General features: G+C 40.7%; 1 protein-coding gene across 1 annotated transcript in view; it reads right to left on the bottom strand.

The window, feature by feature from the left end:
• Positions 1 to 17,118, bottom strand: part of reln (reelin) — a 123,450-nt gene extending 106,332 nt beyond the window's left edge. The window contains exon 1 of the mRNA XM_061720959.1: positions 16,629 to 17,118. Coding sequence (XP_061576943.1) covers positions 16,629 to 16,881 — 253 coding nt within the window. The 5' untranslated portion in view covers positions 16,882 to 17,118. The remainder of the gene's footprint in view (positions 1 to 16,628) is intronic.
• Between the last annotated feature and the right edge of the window lie 206 nt (positions 17,119 to 17,324).

Genomic DNA, 17,324 nt, shown 5'->3' with positions numbered 1-17,324 from the left:
AAATTCTGGAGCAGGAACAAACAAAATGAATAATGCTCTAAAAGGGAAACATGGAAGCATCAGGACTGGAGACTCAAAGCAACAGTAATGTGTTACTAGAAAATGCACATCAAAATGAAAGGTCAATAAAACGTAGTTGATGACCGAACACACCTAAGAAAAAATGATTTACGTACATAAAAACCATGTGAGAGTGATATTCACTGATGAATTACCAGTCTACATGAGGATCCATCCTGCAAAGCCAATCTGTCCACAGCTGTATCATAAATTTGGAACGTGATTAATAAAACATATGCTGTTCATTTGTAAAATTGGTGCCTCAAAGAATTCAAGCTTTCATAATAACCAGAGGGCCCTGCAATGGACCGGTAACCTGTCTAGGATGTACATTGTCACCAGAGGAAAGCTTGAACAGGCTCCAGTAGACCTCTGTGACCCTGAATGAGAAGAAAACGGGTCCAGAAAATGGAGAGGGGGATAACCGGAGGTACAGCACGTGTTACTGGGGACTTTTGTGGAAACAGCCAAATGGAAATCCTCTAAGAGTGATGACTCCAAAATTGCACGAGGGGTTGTAGTAAAGTAAGTTTAAAAACAATCCAATTAATTTAAGCAAGCTCTCGATAGGATATGTGGTATATACTGTACATTTTGAATCATCTATAAAATTAAAATAACCAGTAATGAACGATTAACTGAGGAAGACACCAGACAATGCAGGTCTGCAGGGTTGGTCAAGCACAAGTTTGTCAAAGTCCAACGCTGCAGGGAGGAATGCTCTCTGATGACTATACCTCTACACCCACGGATGGTGAAGCTGTGGAACGTCAGTGGTTCAATCCCCAGCTCTTTGCCAAGGTAAGAATCTGACACCTACAATTACCCCATATGGACTTTTGCACTTGTATTTTGGGTTGAATACAAATAAAGCACCTGCTACATGATTAAATGTAGTGTAATAAATACCGTTCCGTGGTCTCACAGAGAAGGAATGCTGCACCCCAAGGATGCTGTGTCTCCAGTTGCTTTTAATCTTTGCTTTTAATACATGCACGTGCCTCCTTTGGGTCTGCTTTCACAATAAACTGTGTAACTACAGAGGAAGGACATGATTTTGTGACAAATCGAAGGTCCCCCTCTTTAATTAAGTTGGACTATGGTAGCAAATCCCAGCATACATATTCTTTTGTGAGCATTATTTCTGCCATGACAGGCTTAATCAGGGTTTTTTTTAACGCTGTTTCAACTTTGTCTGCATCAGGTCTCACAGAAATGTAATTCGATGAGACAATCATTAGGAAGAGCTGGGTGTAAAACAGCTAAAAAAAATGAAACATAATGAAACAATCAATCCTGTTTAATTACTAATCACAAGCCATTTAAAGGCATTACACTCCCTAAACATTGTCCATTATTAGATCAATGATAGGTGACTGCTATAAAGGGCTACATTATAACAGAGCTCAGCAACACTGTGACTTTTTCCTTCTGTAGGGTGGTGACTGCCAGGACCGGAGAGTGAGCTGTCCTTATGATCAACACCATGTGTTCTACACGGCGGGGAAAAAATAAAAGTTTAAAAAGCTTCAAGTTATTTTCTTTTTACACTGTCATAACATTGTGAAAACGCTAACAAACTCAAAATATGGGTGGTTTAATATATGAGTCTTGAATCTGAAAAGTCATAACATCAGATAAATACATTTACAGAAGAAAGCTGCAAGCGCGTGCACATTCCTCCGAGAAAAGGAATGTAGGAAAATACTGAAAGCCCAGTCAGCCTCAAACACTGGGCAAAACCCAAACAAAACTCCACTCAGAGAAGGACACACTCAAAAATAATGTCTGTACGGCTATATTTTAACAACCTTTTTGACAAGCTCACTGATATGAAACACACCCATGCATAGATACAGAGACACCTCCATACATGGCAAAACGTCTTGCAAAGCAAAATATAAGGAACTGTACAGTATATACTGTAAGAGAGCACACACACTCGATGAACACAACATTGTTGCACAACTCTCTCTCTTGCATTTCACCTGCTCCACCGAGAGTTGGTGTAACAGGAAACAGGACACGGGTAATCGGGCCAAGCTGTCAGCTAGTTTGTTTAAACTCACTGCCTCTTTTGTTGTCTCTGTCTGGTCCCTGGGGCGTGTACTAAGGAGAGGGTTCAATAAATCCGGGTGATCTGGTTTGACTAACCCTGACATTAAATATATCTTAAAGTGTTTTAAAATTGTAACAGATTTTCAAATTGTGAGAGAGACGAAAGATTTAACTGATTTGCTTAAGTGTGTGGAGTGTTGCAATAAGACCCAGACAGCACACCACAGAGTAGGAGATTCCATTCATAATAATATAATATTAATAAATAGAAATAAAAAAGAGGAAATTACTTCACTAAGAATACTGGAAATCACAGAAAATTAGTCACACTAAAACATAACTTCAGTGTAAAGCAACACAGTAAACGGACAACAGGAAATAGCCCTAATAAGGTTTGGACTTTCCTTGTCACAGAGGACAATATGATAAGGGACTTTATATGTTACAGCAAGAGTTATGGCCCTTTTGCACTAGTACCACCTCAGCTCGGTTCTACCCGCCACAGCCCCGTCTTGCGCTTTTGCACTAGGGGCTGAGGCGGGTAGAGCCGCTCCAAGCAGATACTTTTTCTGTAACCATTCTGGCGAGGTTCTAACCGGGCTGACCCGGGACTGTTTCTGACGTCACCACCCTCCGCATCACTGATTGGTCGGGGGGCGGGGCCGTCATCACACTCCGCGACACTGATTGGTCGGGGGGCGGGGCCGTCAGACGTTTGAATCAGGAAGCGGGAGTTAGCGCGAGAGTGGCTCGCGGCGATTTTATTATAAAGCGCAAAACGTCTGTTTGGTGATCCAACTCTGAGGTGCAGATGTTTATAAACCTGGTGGCTGACGAGAGAATTAAAAAAGGGATGTAGACGGGCTGTTTTACTCTCAGCCGCTCGCGGCTCCATCTGATTTCTGATCAGCGCCAACTTGAACAAAGCGGTTGCGCAATCGAGTACGTCACAGCAGCTTCACCCCAACCTGCCCACTTCTCCCCTGGATGTGGAAAAACAAACGGGGACAAAACGGGTAGAGGCGGGTAGAGGCGTGACGAGCCGAGTCGGGCTGAGTAAGTACTAGTGGAAAAGGGCCATTAGAGGTGAGCAAATTTAATCACAACCATAACATGTTTCGAAAACGTTGGTGTTTCTCAAGTCTATTTTGAAAAAAGTGGCATTGTTCTTTTTGGGTCTGCTTAATTCAATGAATTTCACATAATTTTTTTCATAGCTAATCCTTCTGTCAGCATACGTTCTGATTAGTTATAACATTTCATACACCAACCAACCGATTTCAAAAAGCGAGTCAAATTACTGTACATATTTGAGTTCATTTTCTGTAGAGGAAAAAAGACGTAACTAAAAGGAAAAGGAATTTTAGATGTCCACTGACTCATTATTTTAAAAACATCAGGTAAAGGATTTAGTATGGATGCAATTAATTTTCGGGTGAAAGGAAGCTGTTGTTATGTGATTATTTTATCAAGGCAAAAATGAATAAATAAAACTTAACATGAACATGCTTCAGAGTTATCACTTCTAGATGAGCAAGACCTTGAAATATCTTTAATTCAGCTAAAGCCAGATGGATTGGTTTTATTCTGAAAGAGACAGGAGTAAAAAAAGATGTGTGGTTTTTTTTAAGAAACATTTATCAGTCAGGAGGCAACGTTTTTGCATGTTTCACTCTTCTATCTTGAACATATTCTGCACCAGGACAGATTTAGTTTCCAGTATACATCAAGTTGCCACGGTGACGCACTTTGGTTTGAAGGGAACCAGATTTGTGTCTCCAAAAACTTAAGAGGTGAGCCTTTGTTTAAGGAAAAAATCAGGAGTTAAATCAACCCGAAGGGCTTTCGTTAAAGGGTAATGAGCATAAACTTGCTTTCGGGACCAAAATGAGAACAATTTTCTATATTAAACCTCCGACGAGACTCAAAAATGTTATTCCACTTAAGTGATATTGCGGACCGTGCTGCTACAGGCAAACCACAGTCATTTTATCTTTGCATGTGTCCAAAAAGTGTACTAAAATTAACTAATGTCAGTGGATGCAAAATGAAAGGTGAGAGTTCATGGCCACTGCTGCCATAAAACTGGATCAATACCTAGATATTAATGATAGTTTGCTTCTCTTCACTGTGTAACTATTGACAGTAGTGTGCCTGATATTTGTTAATTAATAAATAAAGACTTAAGGATTTTATGCACGTGTTACAGTCAAACATAAACAAACATGTAAAGTTTGTCTGTATGGATCCTATCCACAGTACTGGTCAGGGTCGAGGGTTTTCTGTTTCGGTTGTGTTTTCAATTCTTGTGCTTTCTTGGTTTTCTGCTTTGGGTCTTGTTTAACATGTTTCCTGTTTTATTTTGAAAAGTCTGGTTCTTTGCGTGTTTTTGTGTTCTGTGTGAGGTCCCTTTTTATTTATTTATTTTTATTTCAGGAATTCTTGCCTGTACAGTGTTTTTGTTCAAATATTTTTCTACACTCTTGACCACTCATGATCTCCTGCATTTAGATTCTCCACCAGAACTTATGACACTGCCAATAATTGAATGAGTCTTGTGAGGCTAAAAATATTCCGCCACTGTCTGGCTAAACTCTTTGTTAACAGTAATGGTTGTTATGCTGCAGACTTATATTGTGTTGGAACTCAAAATGTTTTCAATTCATGTCATTCATCCCTAACAAAAGTGTACACTCATTACTATCTGATAATAGACCTACAATTGATTTACGTCTCACATGTTCCTCTAACTCTCTTAATAATAAATCCTGCTTTGTAGTACAGTGCTCAGTTTGCTTAGTCTGTGTGACCTCCATCCCTTTTCCTCCTTCAATCTGCCTCCCAAACTTGCGTTCTTCTCAGGAATAAAAAAATATTTGAAAAAAAAAAAAAAAAAAATTATGTCTGAATAAATGTTTGATATATGAGATGTCAGGAAAGTCAAAATAAAGCTACAAGATAAAAAGAGAAATATATGAAAGACAAACTTCATAGAATGCACGATCCAGTATTCTGAAAATGGTAACAATGTTTTTTCATCATTGACAAAGGAAATTATTTCTTTATATAATTGAAGATAAGGAAGCATTTTTTCTTTATTTTTTTAACCCCCAAACAGGAGATCTGCTATATATATACTCCGCGTAAGCAACCTGTACCCTGAACTACAGCGTAAAGGATCAATTTAATCATACTTTTGAGAACAAAACTGTATAAAGAAGATACAGATGTCCTGTATTTCTTTGATACTCTTCTGTGATCAAGTGAGTAGGAATAAATCCGGTTCTCTCTTTAACCTGAGGACTGTATCTGTGTGTGTGTACACAAAGTAAACAGGCAGGGGTTAGGGTACAGATATTTGTCTAGTATCACATCACATGTGAGACAGTGTGAACTGAGTTCTGTGTGCAAGGAACTCAAATATATATCTGCAGATAGATCTGCAGATCTATCTTTTTTTTTTATAAAGCATTTTGATTGAGATGGTGGTATTTACAAGGTGTGTATGCTGACATAGTGGCAGGCAGTGGAGATGACATTGTATCGGTGGATCAAAAAGGCAACTGCTGAGGGATCAGACTGGCTGGGGTGTTGATGTACTGCACATTCGGCTTCTTAAAAAGCTGCATCCTTATGAGTGTGAGAAAGCTGATATCAGTATAACGTCTCAAGTACCAGAAGAACGATGGCCCTCTTTAAGCTGGTGCAAACTTTCTCTGGTGACGGTGTTGGAAATGTCAGCAATAGCAACATCAGTTTGCTGATGTTTTGATTGAAGGCTGGTCCCAAAACAAATAACGACTAAATCACCTCCTTGCAGCATGTGAAAGCATCTCAACAGAGCTAAATTAAGACGATACATCTTGTGACGGTTCTTTTGACTTCTAAGTACTGAACTTTTGAAGGCTGTATCTAAACTTCTATCAGTACATCACAAATGAAATGAGCAGCAAAACGTGATGGCTTGAATATTTTGCATGCAGCATCAGGTATGCTGACTATGATTAAGAAACAGTCAAGATGATTTTCAGTGTAAAGTGTGCATTACATAAAACTGTGCTGCGAGTGAAGAAAACCACAAATAAATGCTACAGTGCAGAAGAATGCGGCTTCAAATGCCACTTATACAAGAGCCAAAAAGGAAAGATGAGCTGTTGTTTTTCAACACAGCATAAACCGTACCCCACTTCCAAGGAGTGTAATAGACCAAACTTAATAAATGTCAGTGTCTTGAGGCCACCTAGTCATGTTTTATTAAAATGATACACGCTGCTCCTACTGAATTATATCCGACTGAGATGAAATAGCCTAAAAAGGGAATCTTTTCATATATTTTTTTAAAAAGTATTATATATTTTCCCAAAAAAGATTGCATTTTTTTTTCTGAATTTTCATCCTTGTTTTTTCCAGTATTACATATTCCAGATTGATTAAGGTTCACAAGATGAAAGAGAATAAGTTAGCACCAGGAGGACCTGCCCTCTTCTTCGCTATCCTCATCAGTTGACACTTCAAACTGCAGTTTTTATCAGAGTATAAACCTGGACTTTTGAACTGCTCCATAAAACCAAGAGGAGCCTACTTTCTGTTGGGTTTGAATCGTTACTGGTCAGCTTACCAATACCTACATCATGGACTCGAAACAAAGATTGTTTTTTTTCTCCCAGGACACCCATTTGCAGAAAAGTGGCAGAAATGCCCCCATTTCCATCACAGGCAGTTCTGTAATAAAAGAGAACATTTGCTTTGCCATTTTCAACCTGATGGACAAAATTAGGCCCACTTAGTCCAGCTGTGGATATCGTAACCTGCATCTACTGCCGTGAAACATCTGGCCACACGTCTCTGCAAAGCCAGCTGCTCTGCCTGTTAACACGTACTACTGTGGTGAAAATGCATGCGTATGTGGACACGGAAGCACATTCACACATGCAGCCTCAAGATTCTTCCAGTATTCCAGACTGACTGTGGGCCAAACCATAATTCCACAGTCTCACATATCAGTGCCAACATGAATAAGTGAACTGTCATTATAAATAATGGTTCACTTTACGTTGTACTGTATGTCCGTCGCTGCTTCACAGCATTTCCCCCAGACTCTTCCTTCCTACCTTTCCTTGCTAACAAAGTAGCTTTTGACCATCACAACACTTGTTTTTGTCCAAACATCAAGCAGATGTGACTCACGGTGGTGAAGAAAAAACCAAAACATAAATTTAATGCATACAGGGAGTCTTTTTTTTTTCTCCAAAAGGTACATTTTAGGTTTTGTGATGAAATAAACTGGGGTCAAAGGCCAAGTGTCTGGTTGAGTCATAACACTGCGTGTTTTGCATTTCACATTGTGAGATTTGAATCAATTGGAAGTAATTTGTTTTTGAATAAGAATGAATAGGATCATAATTTGGATAATAAATTAGATTCTGAATTGGATTTTAAATTAGAATCATTATAATTATTAGTTGGATTATGAATAGGATTAATAGTATATTAATATGATATTATTGATATGAATATGATTATTGATTGGATTGGAATGGATTATGTTATGAATCATGAATTGGATGTTGCGTTAGTCACAACAAATTGGATTGAATTGGAGTATAATTTGCATATAACTGGAATGTATTAAATGCTTTCTGTGTGAAGTGCCTTGAGATTACTTTGTTTGGCGCTATTCAATTTAACTGAATTGCATTAAATGTGTGCTAACATGGACTAACTTGACACTCACTGCCAACTGAACTTGCGAAATCTTAAAAATACTGTATGTAACTGCACTTGCACGAAGTTAAAAGACGTGATGCTAACTGCTTTGGGCTGAATCTGAATCCAATTTGGCAAATTAATTCAAGAATACAAAAATGTCCTGGGAGATGGAGAGGAAGTGCCTCGCTGTTTTCCTCTCTGTGCCCCACTCTTTCTTGGCATGAGAGTTACAGATGATGGCCAGCTAAGTAAAAGAGCGCTGAAATCAGTCAAAGCTGGTGCTCCACCATAGCTGGTGGGGAGGGATTCTTGGTGGAGGGAGACTGGCAAAGTGGTGGGAAGCAGTGCTGCATGGAGCAGAGGGGGAAGATTGATTTCTAATTAACACGCTGCTTAACATAATGAAAGACTAGATGGTCTCTACTGGCAGTGGATCAATGGGACTACTTCCCTTGACATTCATTCTTCACACTAGCTCAGCTCGGGAAGAATGGACTTGCTGCTGTTATCAATGCTGTCATGCTCCCTCACGGTATGGAAAATAAATGAATCTAGTTTGCTCTGAAGCACGTGCATGTTAATTGCCCATTTGGCTTTGATATTACCAAACGATAAGTTTGGGTGTACAGGTATTTTAGTGGCGTGCAAGCTGACTTAAAAACTCTACTTGACTTGTAGATGATCAAAGATGCAATACATTAAACAGCCATCTCCACGCTGATGTGTAATTACGTCGCAAATTTCCGTTTGGATGTTATTTTCTTTGAAAGAACAGCCAAAAAAAAGAGTCCAAGTACAGGGAGTCAGGAAAGTACATGTTCACTTATTCTTCAGTCAAGAGCTTGATCATTCTTGATTTCTGTTCTAATTATTGACTGCTTGATTGTCAAAATGAAGCTGGTACAATTAAGGTAAGCTTTCATTTCACGAGTCTTCCTGGTAAACCTTTAAATGTAAGGTATATGGTATTAAAATTCACTCAAGTCTTAAAGAAAAATCAAGGTCCTAATCCCGAGCTCAGTGATGGCACATGGGCCTGTGGGGGCAGGAGGTCTGAGGTTTGACACATAGAAACGTCACAGGGGAATTAAAGATTTTAAGGAAAAGAATATGCGTGAGCTGCTGTGCGTATGTGTAATCTGCCTCTACCAGCCTGCTGCGTCTCTTTTTCGGCAGAGAGGGCTGGTTGTTTGAGGAAGGCTGGTGCAGAATGGGGGGAGGGAGGGTTGGGGCGGGGGCTAATCCGCCTGTGCCACACGCTGTATGCCCAGCACCCAGCCAGTAGCACCATGCGGCCTCCTCTGTAGTGGGTCCACTGGGGAGCTACAAGTCCCTCTGAATGCTATCAGCACAGACGGCACACTGCCCCCCAAGCAGGGATTACAGTTCTCTCAATGAAGCTGCCAGGAGGAGGATCTAAAACAGGAGGAAGAGAAAAAGGAGGCGGAGGTACACTTTCCTCCAAAAAGGAACTCTATTCTCTGAAAATAAGAGGCCACTGGCAATGTGACATGCCAATCAGCAATCGTTGGGTGATGACCCCAACGGAACAGAAGTACCAATCACTTTCAAACTCCTGCTTTGGGCAGTTTGGTAGTCCTTAAGAAAAATGAACACTGGTCCCCTGTGGGGACGCAGTATAGTAAAAGGACGTTAGCATACATTTGCATAGACACGCAGAACTCTGGTCATGTTACTTGGGTCTTTTAAAATGAAAATAAAACGTTACCATTCGAATGCCGATAAGAAGTGGGAGAAGCTTGGTTGACGGTCACATTTAGATTGTCCTGTTTCACTCAGTAGCCTACGTTTACATGCACTAACAGAAAGTCGAATTGTTGCCTTAATTTGACCCATATCGAATTTTTAAAAGCCCTGTAGCGCTATACACCTTAGCCAGGCTTTAGTCGAGCTGAACTGAAGTTCTTGAGATCCAGCTATTAGTGCCAGATAATGTGACTGCCCTGGGACTCCACCTCCAGAAGTGACGACACACCGAAAGCCAGAATATCAAGACAGTAAGAGAAGAAGACAAACAACAAAGAACTAACCGGAAGAACGCCAACACAAAAGTGCGTGTGGCACCACCTAGAGTCACGGAGTCGAACGCACCTCACTCAATAATAGATTGTCTTCTTGCGCATGTATACTTGGATTTCTGGGAAACTCCATTTTAATCCATAGCCAGATTGTTGCCAATAGCTTGATTTAGATGTGCATGTAGCCGTACTGTCTGTGATTCATTTTAGAGACTAACAGTAACCTCAAAAGTTTAGATACTTCAGTTAAAAATTGAAATATTTTGATGTATGTTTTCTGACTTATCTACAGTGTTATTATGATATGACAGGACTAAAGGCTCAAAAAACTAAGAAAATGGATTTTGTTGTGTTTGTGTGCACAATTACACACAAAATGCTCAAGTTTCACAGCGAGGATTTCCTTTAGGACCTTTTCTTTTCTTTCATTGGCTCGTTGGAGTGATTCAGGGCAGAATTTCATTGTATGATCATATTCTACAAATAGTGTGTTCCCGGAAGACATTCAGTGGTCATAATAAAATCAGACGTTTACGACTGCAGCAGGGATATGCTTTCCATCCCAACTGATCTGCTGTTTCCAACTTGCCTTCATTGAAATGTGTTTAAGGTTTGAGGGAAATTTGACCAACCATTGTACAGTGGATGTGATTTGTTTTTTCCAGTGTTTCTTCTTTTCACAACACTTCACAGGGGACTGTTCTCTGAACAAGGTCCAGAATCCTGCTGGATTTTCAGAAAAGCTCAAACTAAAATTCAGAGCTTTCTGTGGTAGAAGCTTGTGACTCTGATCAGCAACAGATAAGTCAGTTTTCAGTGTTGTGATTTTGACCGGTGTCTCTGTCTGGGCATTTTAAAGCAAGTATTGTGAGTACAGGAACCAGAGTTCCTGAGTTTCACATTTTTATGGTGTCTCAATATAACAAGAAAAAAAATACCATTTCAATGCATTGCTCACAAAAAAAAAAATCAACTAAACTGATCAATTCTTGGTGACTATGGAGTTCTCAGTTTTTGGGTTAATGTTCCTGTTTTATTTTGAAAGCCTGTGTCCTTGTGTTTTAGTTTTCGCTTGATTTCCCTTGTTCCCATCTGGCCTGATTGTTTGCACCTGTGTCTCGTTAAGTCCTATGTGTATATCTTGTTCTGTCTTGCCCTTGCTCCCTACTGGTTTGTACTGTTTTCACCTGACTGATTTCTCCTGTTTGTTTTTGGTCATGGTTATTTCTGGTTTTTGGGCAAACCTGAGCTTTACTGCTCAGTGAAAATGTAGCTAAAGAAGGTTTCCAAAAAAGTAAATCCCCAAACAAGCATGCTCTCTGACAAGGTACATTACTTCCAGCTACTCATCTGCCCAGTCTGAAAACATTCCTTAAATACAACTCTCATGTTCTGGCGAGAAGTCTCTTGTTTTGCTTTGACAAATTAATCTCCTAAGGTAAACGAAAGTGGAAAAAGATGTAACATCTTACTGCAGTTTGCACTGGCAAGCACAATGACACCACAAACATCTGCCTGGCATTGATCCACTCACTGTCTTCAAGTTGAGGTCGCCTTCTACACCTGGCACCAGGCTAGCATCACACCAGCTCCAACCAGGCACGGGCTAACAATGTAACTGTTACTGAAGGGGATTCTCCAGGCTCTGATGCAGTAATTCAATTTTGATTAGAAATGTAGTGTCTAGGTGGCATCTGACATCTCAACTGGGAGGACTTGATTCCCTGTTGCTGTGACTGCTCACTAACTCTTTAAGAAAAAATAGAGATGGAGACTTATCTGTCACTAGAAGTTTGTTATAGCTTCAGGTTTTTTTTTTTTTTTTAAGAGTATGTGATAGCATGTGAAGCATGCTCCTAAGAAAAGAGGCATCATATCATGTCATATTTGCTGTTATACAGACATAAAGAAACCCAAAAGCCCGCTGATCATGACATTTGTGTTTAGCCAGTGGAACATCTGACCTGTCTCTGTGTCATGATGGATCACCCACTAAGAGCTGAGTGCTGTGCACATGGCCAGGCGTGCATGTGTGACAAAGGGAAGATTCCTAATGAATTTCAATTCTCATTTCTCGCCCATCTGCTCCTTGATAGAAAGGATATCGCTGAAAATTATAATAGCCTTTTTAAAAGGGCTTATCATGCACTGCCCTCAGAGAGAGAACACCCAGCCACACCCAACAAGCCCAAACAAAACAGTAATACACCCGACACACTTCTCCCTCTTCTATGAAGTGACCTAGTCAGACAAAACACAGAGGCTGGCAGGCCAATGAATGCAAAGGTTTGGACCACTTGATGCTGGTGTTGCCTGGATGTTTTTTTTTTGTTTTTTTTCCCCCTCTCAATTCACTCAGAGATGCACATTAAACCAACTAGATTCTTCTTTCCTTGGTCTCTTCCAGCTTTTTTCAGCATCCCTGCTGTCCTAAACTAGATGTTTCTATGAACGCTGGGATGGTCTGATGACGATTTGTCAGTGCTTGCAGGATCATTAGAAATGTTTCTTTTTTATTGTCATTTTAAGCAGAAAAATGCAAAATATCACAGTGCAGATAAAGGGATGTAAACTGGACTAAAAAAAAATAGCTACACAAAGGAAATCTAATCTCCCCAGTAACAGCTCAAAACAATGCAGTTGCAACAAGAAATGGTCAGAGGTCAGACACTCAACAGTGTCCTCGGAGGTTAAGTGGTGCAGAGGGTGATGATGACATCCAAATAGCTGCTGTAATCGCAGCCCATTGATGCCACTTTGCCATTCAGTCTGCAAGCCCTGGACTCCGGTTGTTGCACAACGTGTTTCTGTGTGAGCTGTTGTTTTTCGTTAGATAATGTCCATCTCTAAAGCTGTACTCCTCTGTAGTTCATTTGCACTTTGATGTCAGACACCTTCACTGTAACACGTGACATGTTTGTTCTGCAAACATCAGTCAAATGATATACTGTGATTGAAAGAAAAAAAAAAGTCCTAAATCAGAGCAAGTAATGATTTTCACATGCAGATAATGGTCTTGCACTTTGCAGGCCACATTGAGTTGTTTCGGCTTGTTGGCAGGAAAACTGTTGAAGTAATTTGCATGTTTTAATTTGATAGGTTATCGTGGGATGAGCAGATGGTGTTTTGTGAGGATGAATTTATCCTCAAGTTTCCATGAAGAATGCCTTTTTTTTTTTGGTAATGTCCAAATATCCTTGAAATTTCATTTTGAGTTTTTTTTTCTTTGTTTCTCTGGGCTCTTCAGGACTAGGCAAACAAAATGGTATGCAGAGAGTTGCTGTTGTAGACATCACTGACAAATTAGCATCGGCCATTTCAAAATTGATTTTCAACTTTTCTTGTTTTGAAAGACAAATGGCTATATCCCTCTGAATATTGATCCAATAATGTGGGGCATATGATCTACCTGAACCCGCAGGGACTTCTTTTGACCTCTATTCAGTGCTTTTCGATGTCACCAAGACCTTAACTTTTATGAACAAACATTAACCCTGCAAGATATCCGGATGCACATTCTGTGAGTATAATCACTTCCTCTCTCACTTGAGGGTTTCTAGCGATCATCAACCAAAAACTGGCAAAACTACTGATTCAAGAGAAGTCGTACACTGCAAAAAACAGGCGCTTGTATTCAGGACACCACTAAAACTTTTATGGAAGTCCAATAACTTTCACAAACAAGGATTAATTAAACTGAGAAGAAAAACAACAACTTTGGCATAGAAGAGTTCTGAGTCAGTCTCAGTGGTCCCATTTTTACTCATTCATTGACTTCTGTCTTGCAGGGAAATGCCAGAAAAATGGAAAAGGACACCAACCTGCATTCCCATTTCCCCTAAGAACCTTTATCAAGAGACTCCCTATTAAAGACTTATAAGCTACACACATTACATACATTGGATGCATTGTGCCTTAACTGAGAGGCCTTTCTTTTATTTTTTTTTACTTAAACAATATGCTTTTGTATGTTTTCATATTGTTGTGTCTCCACCCCATTTGGATGCTGTTGTTCTTGGATTGAAAAAGAGCATGCAAAGGTGACCATGGAGCATTTTCCAAATTACAAGATGAGAGATAACATCAATGAAAACTGTGATTCTGTAATTAACCGTGTTTAGACTCAGGCTTCAGAGTTTTGTTTACTGCCGCTGCTTCTTCTAAACATGCAGTCTCTGAATGGAGGACCCTTTGCTTTCCCACAGCAGTGCTCGGAGGTTAGACAATACGTTTTTTTTTTTTTGCTTTTTTAACGTACTGTAAGTGGTATAAAAAGCTTTTTCCTGAATGTTGCAGAATAATTTCAAAAGGTTTCTGTGATTATTTATATGACAGGCTTTATTTCCTTTAGCTTTAGCCTCTCCTCTGAAAGATAGATGGGCAATGGTTTTTTTTCTTTTTTTCTTTTCTTCTTAATACCAAGACTGACCCTTGGCTCTGAATACAAGCTCGAAAATCTCCACAAGATCCTTTCATTTCTTCCCCCTCGGTTTCCCAGCAGTTCAGAATGTATTCACAGCATTTCTATTTCCATTTTGTCCACTCTGACCCTGGCAATACACCCACCCTCTCAAATATTTTACAGTGAGTAACACAGTTTTTCTTCGTCACTTCATTCTGATACTTAAACACAGTAATCGTGTCTACAACACAAACACACACACACACACACACACACAGCTTGCTGCCCACACATGGTCTTATCACTAAAAAGCAACAGAGAAGCAAGAGGCTGCGAGGTCAGGTCAGAAACTCAATTACTGTACGGCTGCACAAAACTCTTCCTCTCGCTCTTCATTGAGTGCCGCTGTACTTCTTTGAGACCCTAACCTCCTGTCTTTTGGGGGTCATCAGTCTCTTTCTTATTTTTTCTCTCCAACAGCAACATTTTTCCTTCGTGGTCTTACTTTGGTTTTGCTTTTATGGCCCTTCGACAACCACACGCACGGACTCTGATGTTTTCCACCCTCACTTCCACATTTAGCTCTTTCAGTGATTATATCACACGCTGCTCTTAGAGGATTAACACCAATGTAATTCAAAACTAAGGTTCCTTAAGCATGTAAAAAAAACCCCAACCCATCCACCTCTTGTGTGTGTGTGTGTAACTCTCAATCTACTCGATTCCTGCCTCGGTGAAATCATATAAGCGAGGATGAAACTCTCCAGGATCGATGGGATGACACAGGTGGAAAAAAGGGGAGAAACAAACTGAGGTTATTACTGACTACACAACTACCATTTCACTTACTCACTTGCCTTCTTTCCCTCCACCTCCACGAGGACTGAGTCAAAATATAAGGAATTCTACAATGACAGGCAGTCATGTGACACAACACGAGAAAGAGGGAAAGTGAGCAGCTTAATACCCTGTCATTTTTCTGTGCAAGCCCTGCTGCTGGTATCTTATCTGCTCAATCCTCTCATCGTCATTCAAATCTCCCCCTACGCCATTCGATCCCAGCCGCGGCCTTATTTAAATCTCTCCCTCCTCCCAGTCCACCACATTTCTAATGCTAATTATATAAAGCTCTCTCCGCGTTCTATCCCTCCCATCCACCAGCTAGTTACTCAAATCTGCAACCAGCCGCTCTGCTTACAAGCCTGGCTCCAGCTAAAAGGTGCTTGACTTTTTTTTCCTTTTAGACCAAGAATATGACTGACTGATTTATTCCAGACCTCTCTCCTTTCCAGGTCTGTTTTCATGACCTTTTCTTATCCTCTTCTTCGTGGATACAATTACACAAACTCGGCTCCAAGTATCAATTTTGAAATTTAGAGGTTTATTTGCTTTAATAAATGAATGCATATATCAACAGTGAAAACACCAGTGCAATGAATCTGATGTCTGCTATATCAAATTAGGTATTACCTCAGCAACGGGGGTTAGGAAAAGATGCAAGCAATGTATACTAAGATAATGTATGTTTTGACAGTTAGATACAATCAGTAAAATAAAATAAGTATAAATAAGACTTGGAAGGGATAACTGCCTGGGAATGTGACCTTAGTTGGCCTGTAGTGCCTTGCTCGGGTCACTGTCTCAGATGTTAAGAGAGCAGAGAGAACAAGTGAGCAGAGTCTTGGAGGAACAGAGGCGATCTCGGCTCCAGGACCGGGTGCCAGCATGTCAGCGTGAGACGGTCCACGGTAATTGCTGTCTCTACTCTTAATTTCTAAACGTGGAATACTAATTTTAAATTCCATCTCTATCAGTCAGGACTTTTTTTTTTTTTTATTGTCAGCGCTACATTGGTCCATGTTTACCATTCGAACTTTTACACTCTCATTCAGTTGGACAGACTGCACGGTCCGTCCCACAGACGCACATGAAGCAGCAGAAGTCCCGCTTAAAAGCACCGCGACTCGTGGCAGATACGTAAACATTGGCTTCCAGTGACAGACACCTCTCACAAAAACAGCAACACAACTTAGCAGCATCTCACATGTGAAGCAAACACCTGAATGCATGCGTACTATTCTTGTAACTAAACTTCCGAGTCTTATCTTACTGTAAAATGCATATTAGGGAAAATAGCGCTCCATTAATGAATAATCAACAACTTCAAAATTCAATTATCTTACAACATGGAAAATACTTTTAAATAATACCAGATTAAATACAAAATAAACTGTATTCACAATTGATTGATTTAAAAAAAATAAAAATAAAATTCTATGTGATATTACAAATATTCTTCCCATTCAGTGATGCATGCAGCAGGGGGGGTAAAAAGTGAACATGGTAGGAGGTGTGCTCACCTTGGTACTCCTGTCCAGGGGTGTAGGTAGTGGGGTTGCCTGCAATTTGGAGGGTGAGTAACACCTCCCCGCCACCTTCTGCCACCCCACCTCCCTCCACCTCCCCGTGGTGGGTGCAGAGGAAGAAGAAGGGGTTGAAACGGGGGTAGAAGCTCGCAGGGGGCACCCCGAAATCCACATTGCTGCTCCCCAGAACTAGGGACAGCAGGGCACAGCCAAAAACACCCCCGAGAGAGCTCCGCGCCATGGCCATCTACCCTCACCACGCGGGGGGGGCTGAGGGAGTGGAGGTGGAGGTAAGGAGAGTGATGAGTGGGAGCTCCAGAGGACAGGTTGTGGAGTCCACAGAGAAGCCGAAGTCCAAAAGTGGGTGTGTGTGAGTGTGTGTGTGTCTATGTGTGGCTGTGTGTTGCAGAATTTAAGTGTATGAATGAAGTGGGCTTTGCCGTCAGGAAAACTGTTCTGCTTCCTCTCCCTGTCCGACCTCCACTCTCGGGGAGTTCAGAGCTTCGCCTGTGCTGTCCTGCTCCGGTGCTTAAATACCTCATCCCCTCCCTCTGTTTCCCTCTCTCCTCCCACCCTCCCTCCCTTCCTCTCTCTGTCTCTCTTTTTCGCTCCAACACCAGATCCACGCGCTCTACAAGACGGCCTCCCTCCTCTCTCATCCAGCTCTTTTCTCCTCCCTCTTCTCTGCTA

The sequence above is a fragment of the Cololabis saira genome, chromosome 5 (assembly GCF_033807715.1).
Source record: "Cololabis saira isolate AMF1-May2022 chromosome 5, fColSai1.1, whole genome shotgun sequence".
Classification (NCBI taxonomy): domain Eukaryota; kingdom Metazoa; phylum Chordata; class Actinopteri; order Beloniformes; family Belonidae; genus Cololabis; species Cololabis saira.
The sequence above is the reverse complement of the archived record's forward strand: the minus strand, read 5'-3'. Positions and strand labels throughout refer to the sequence as shown.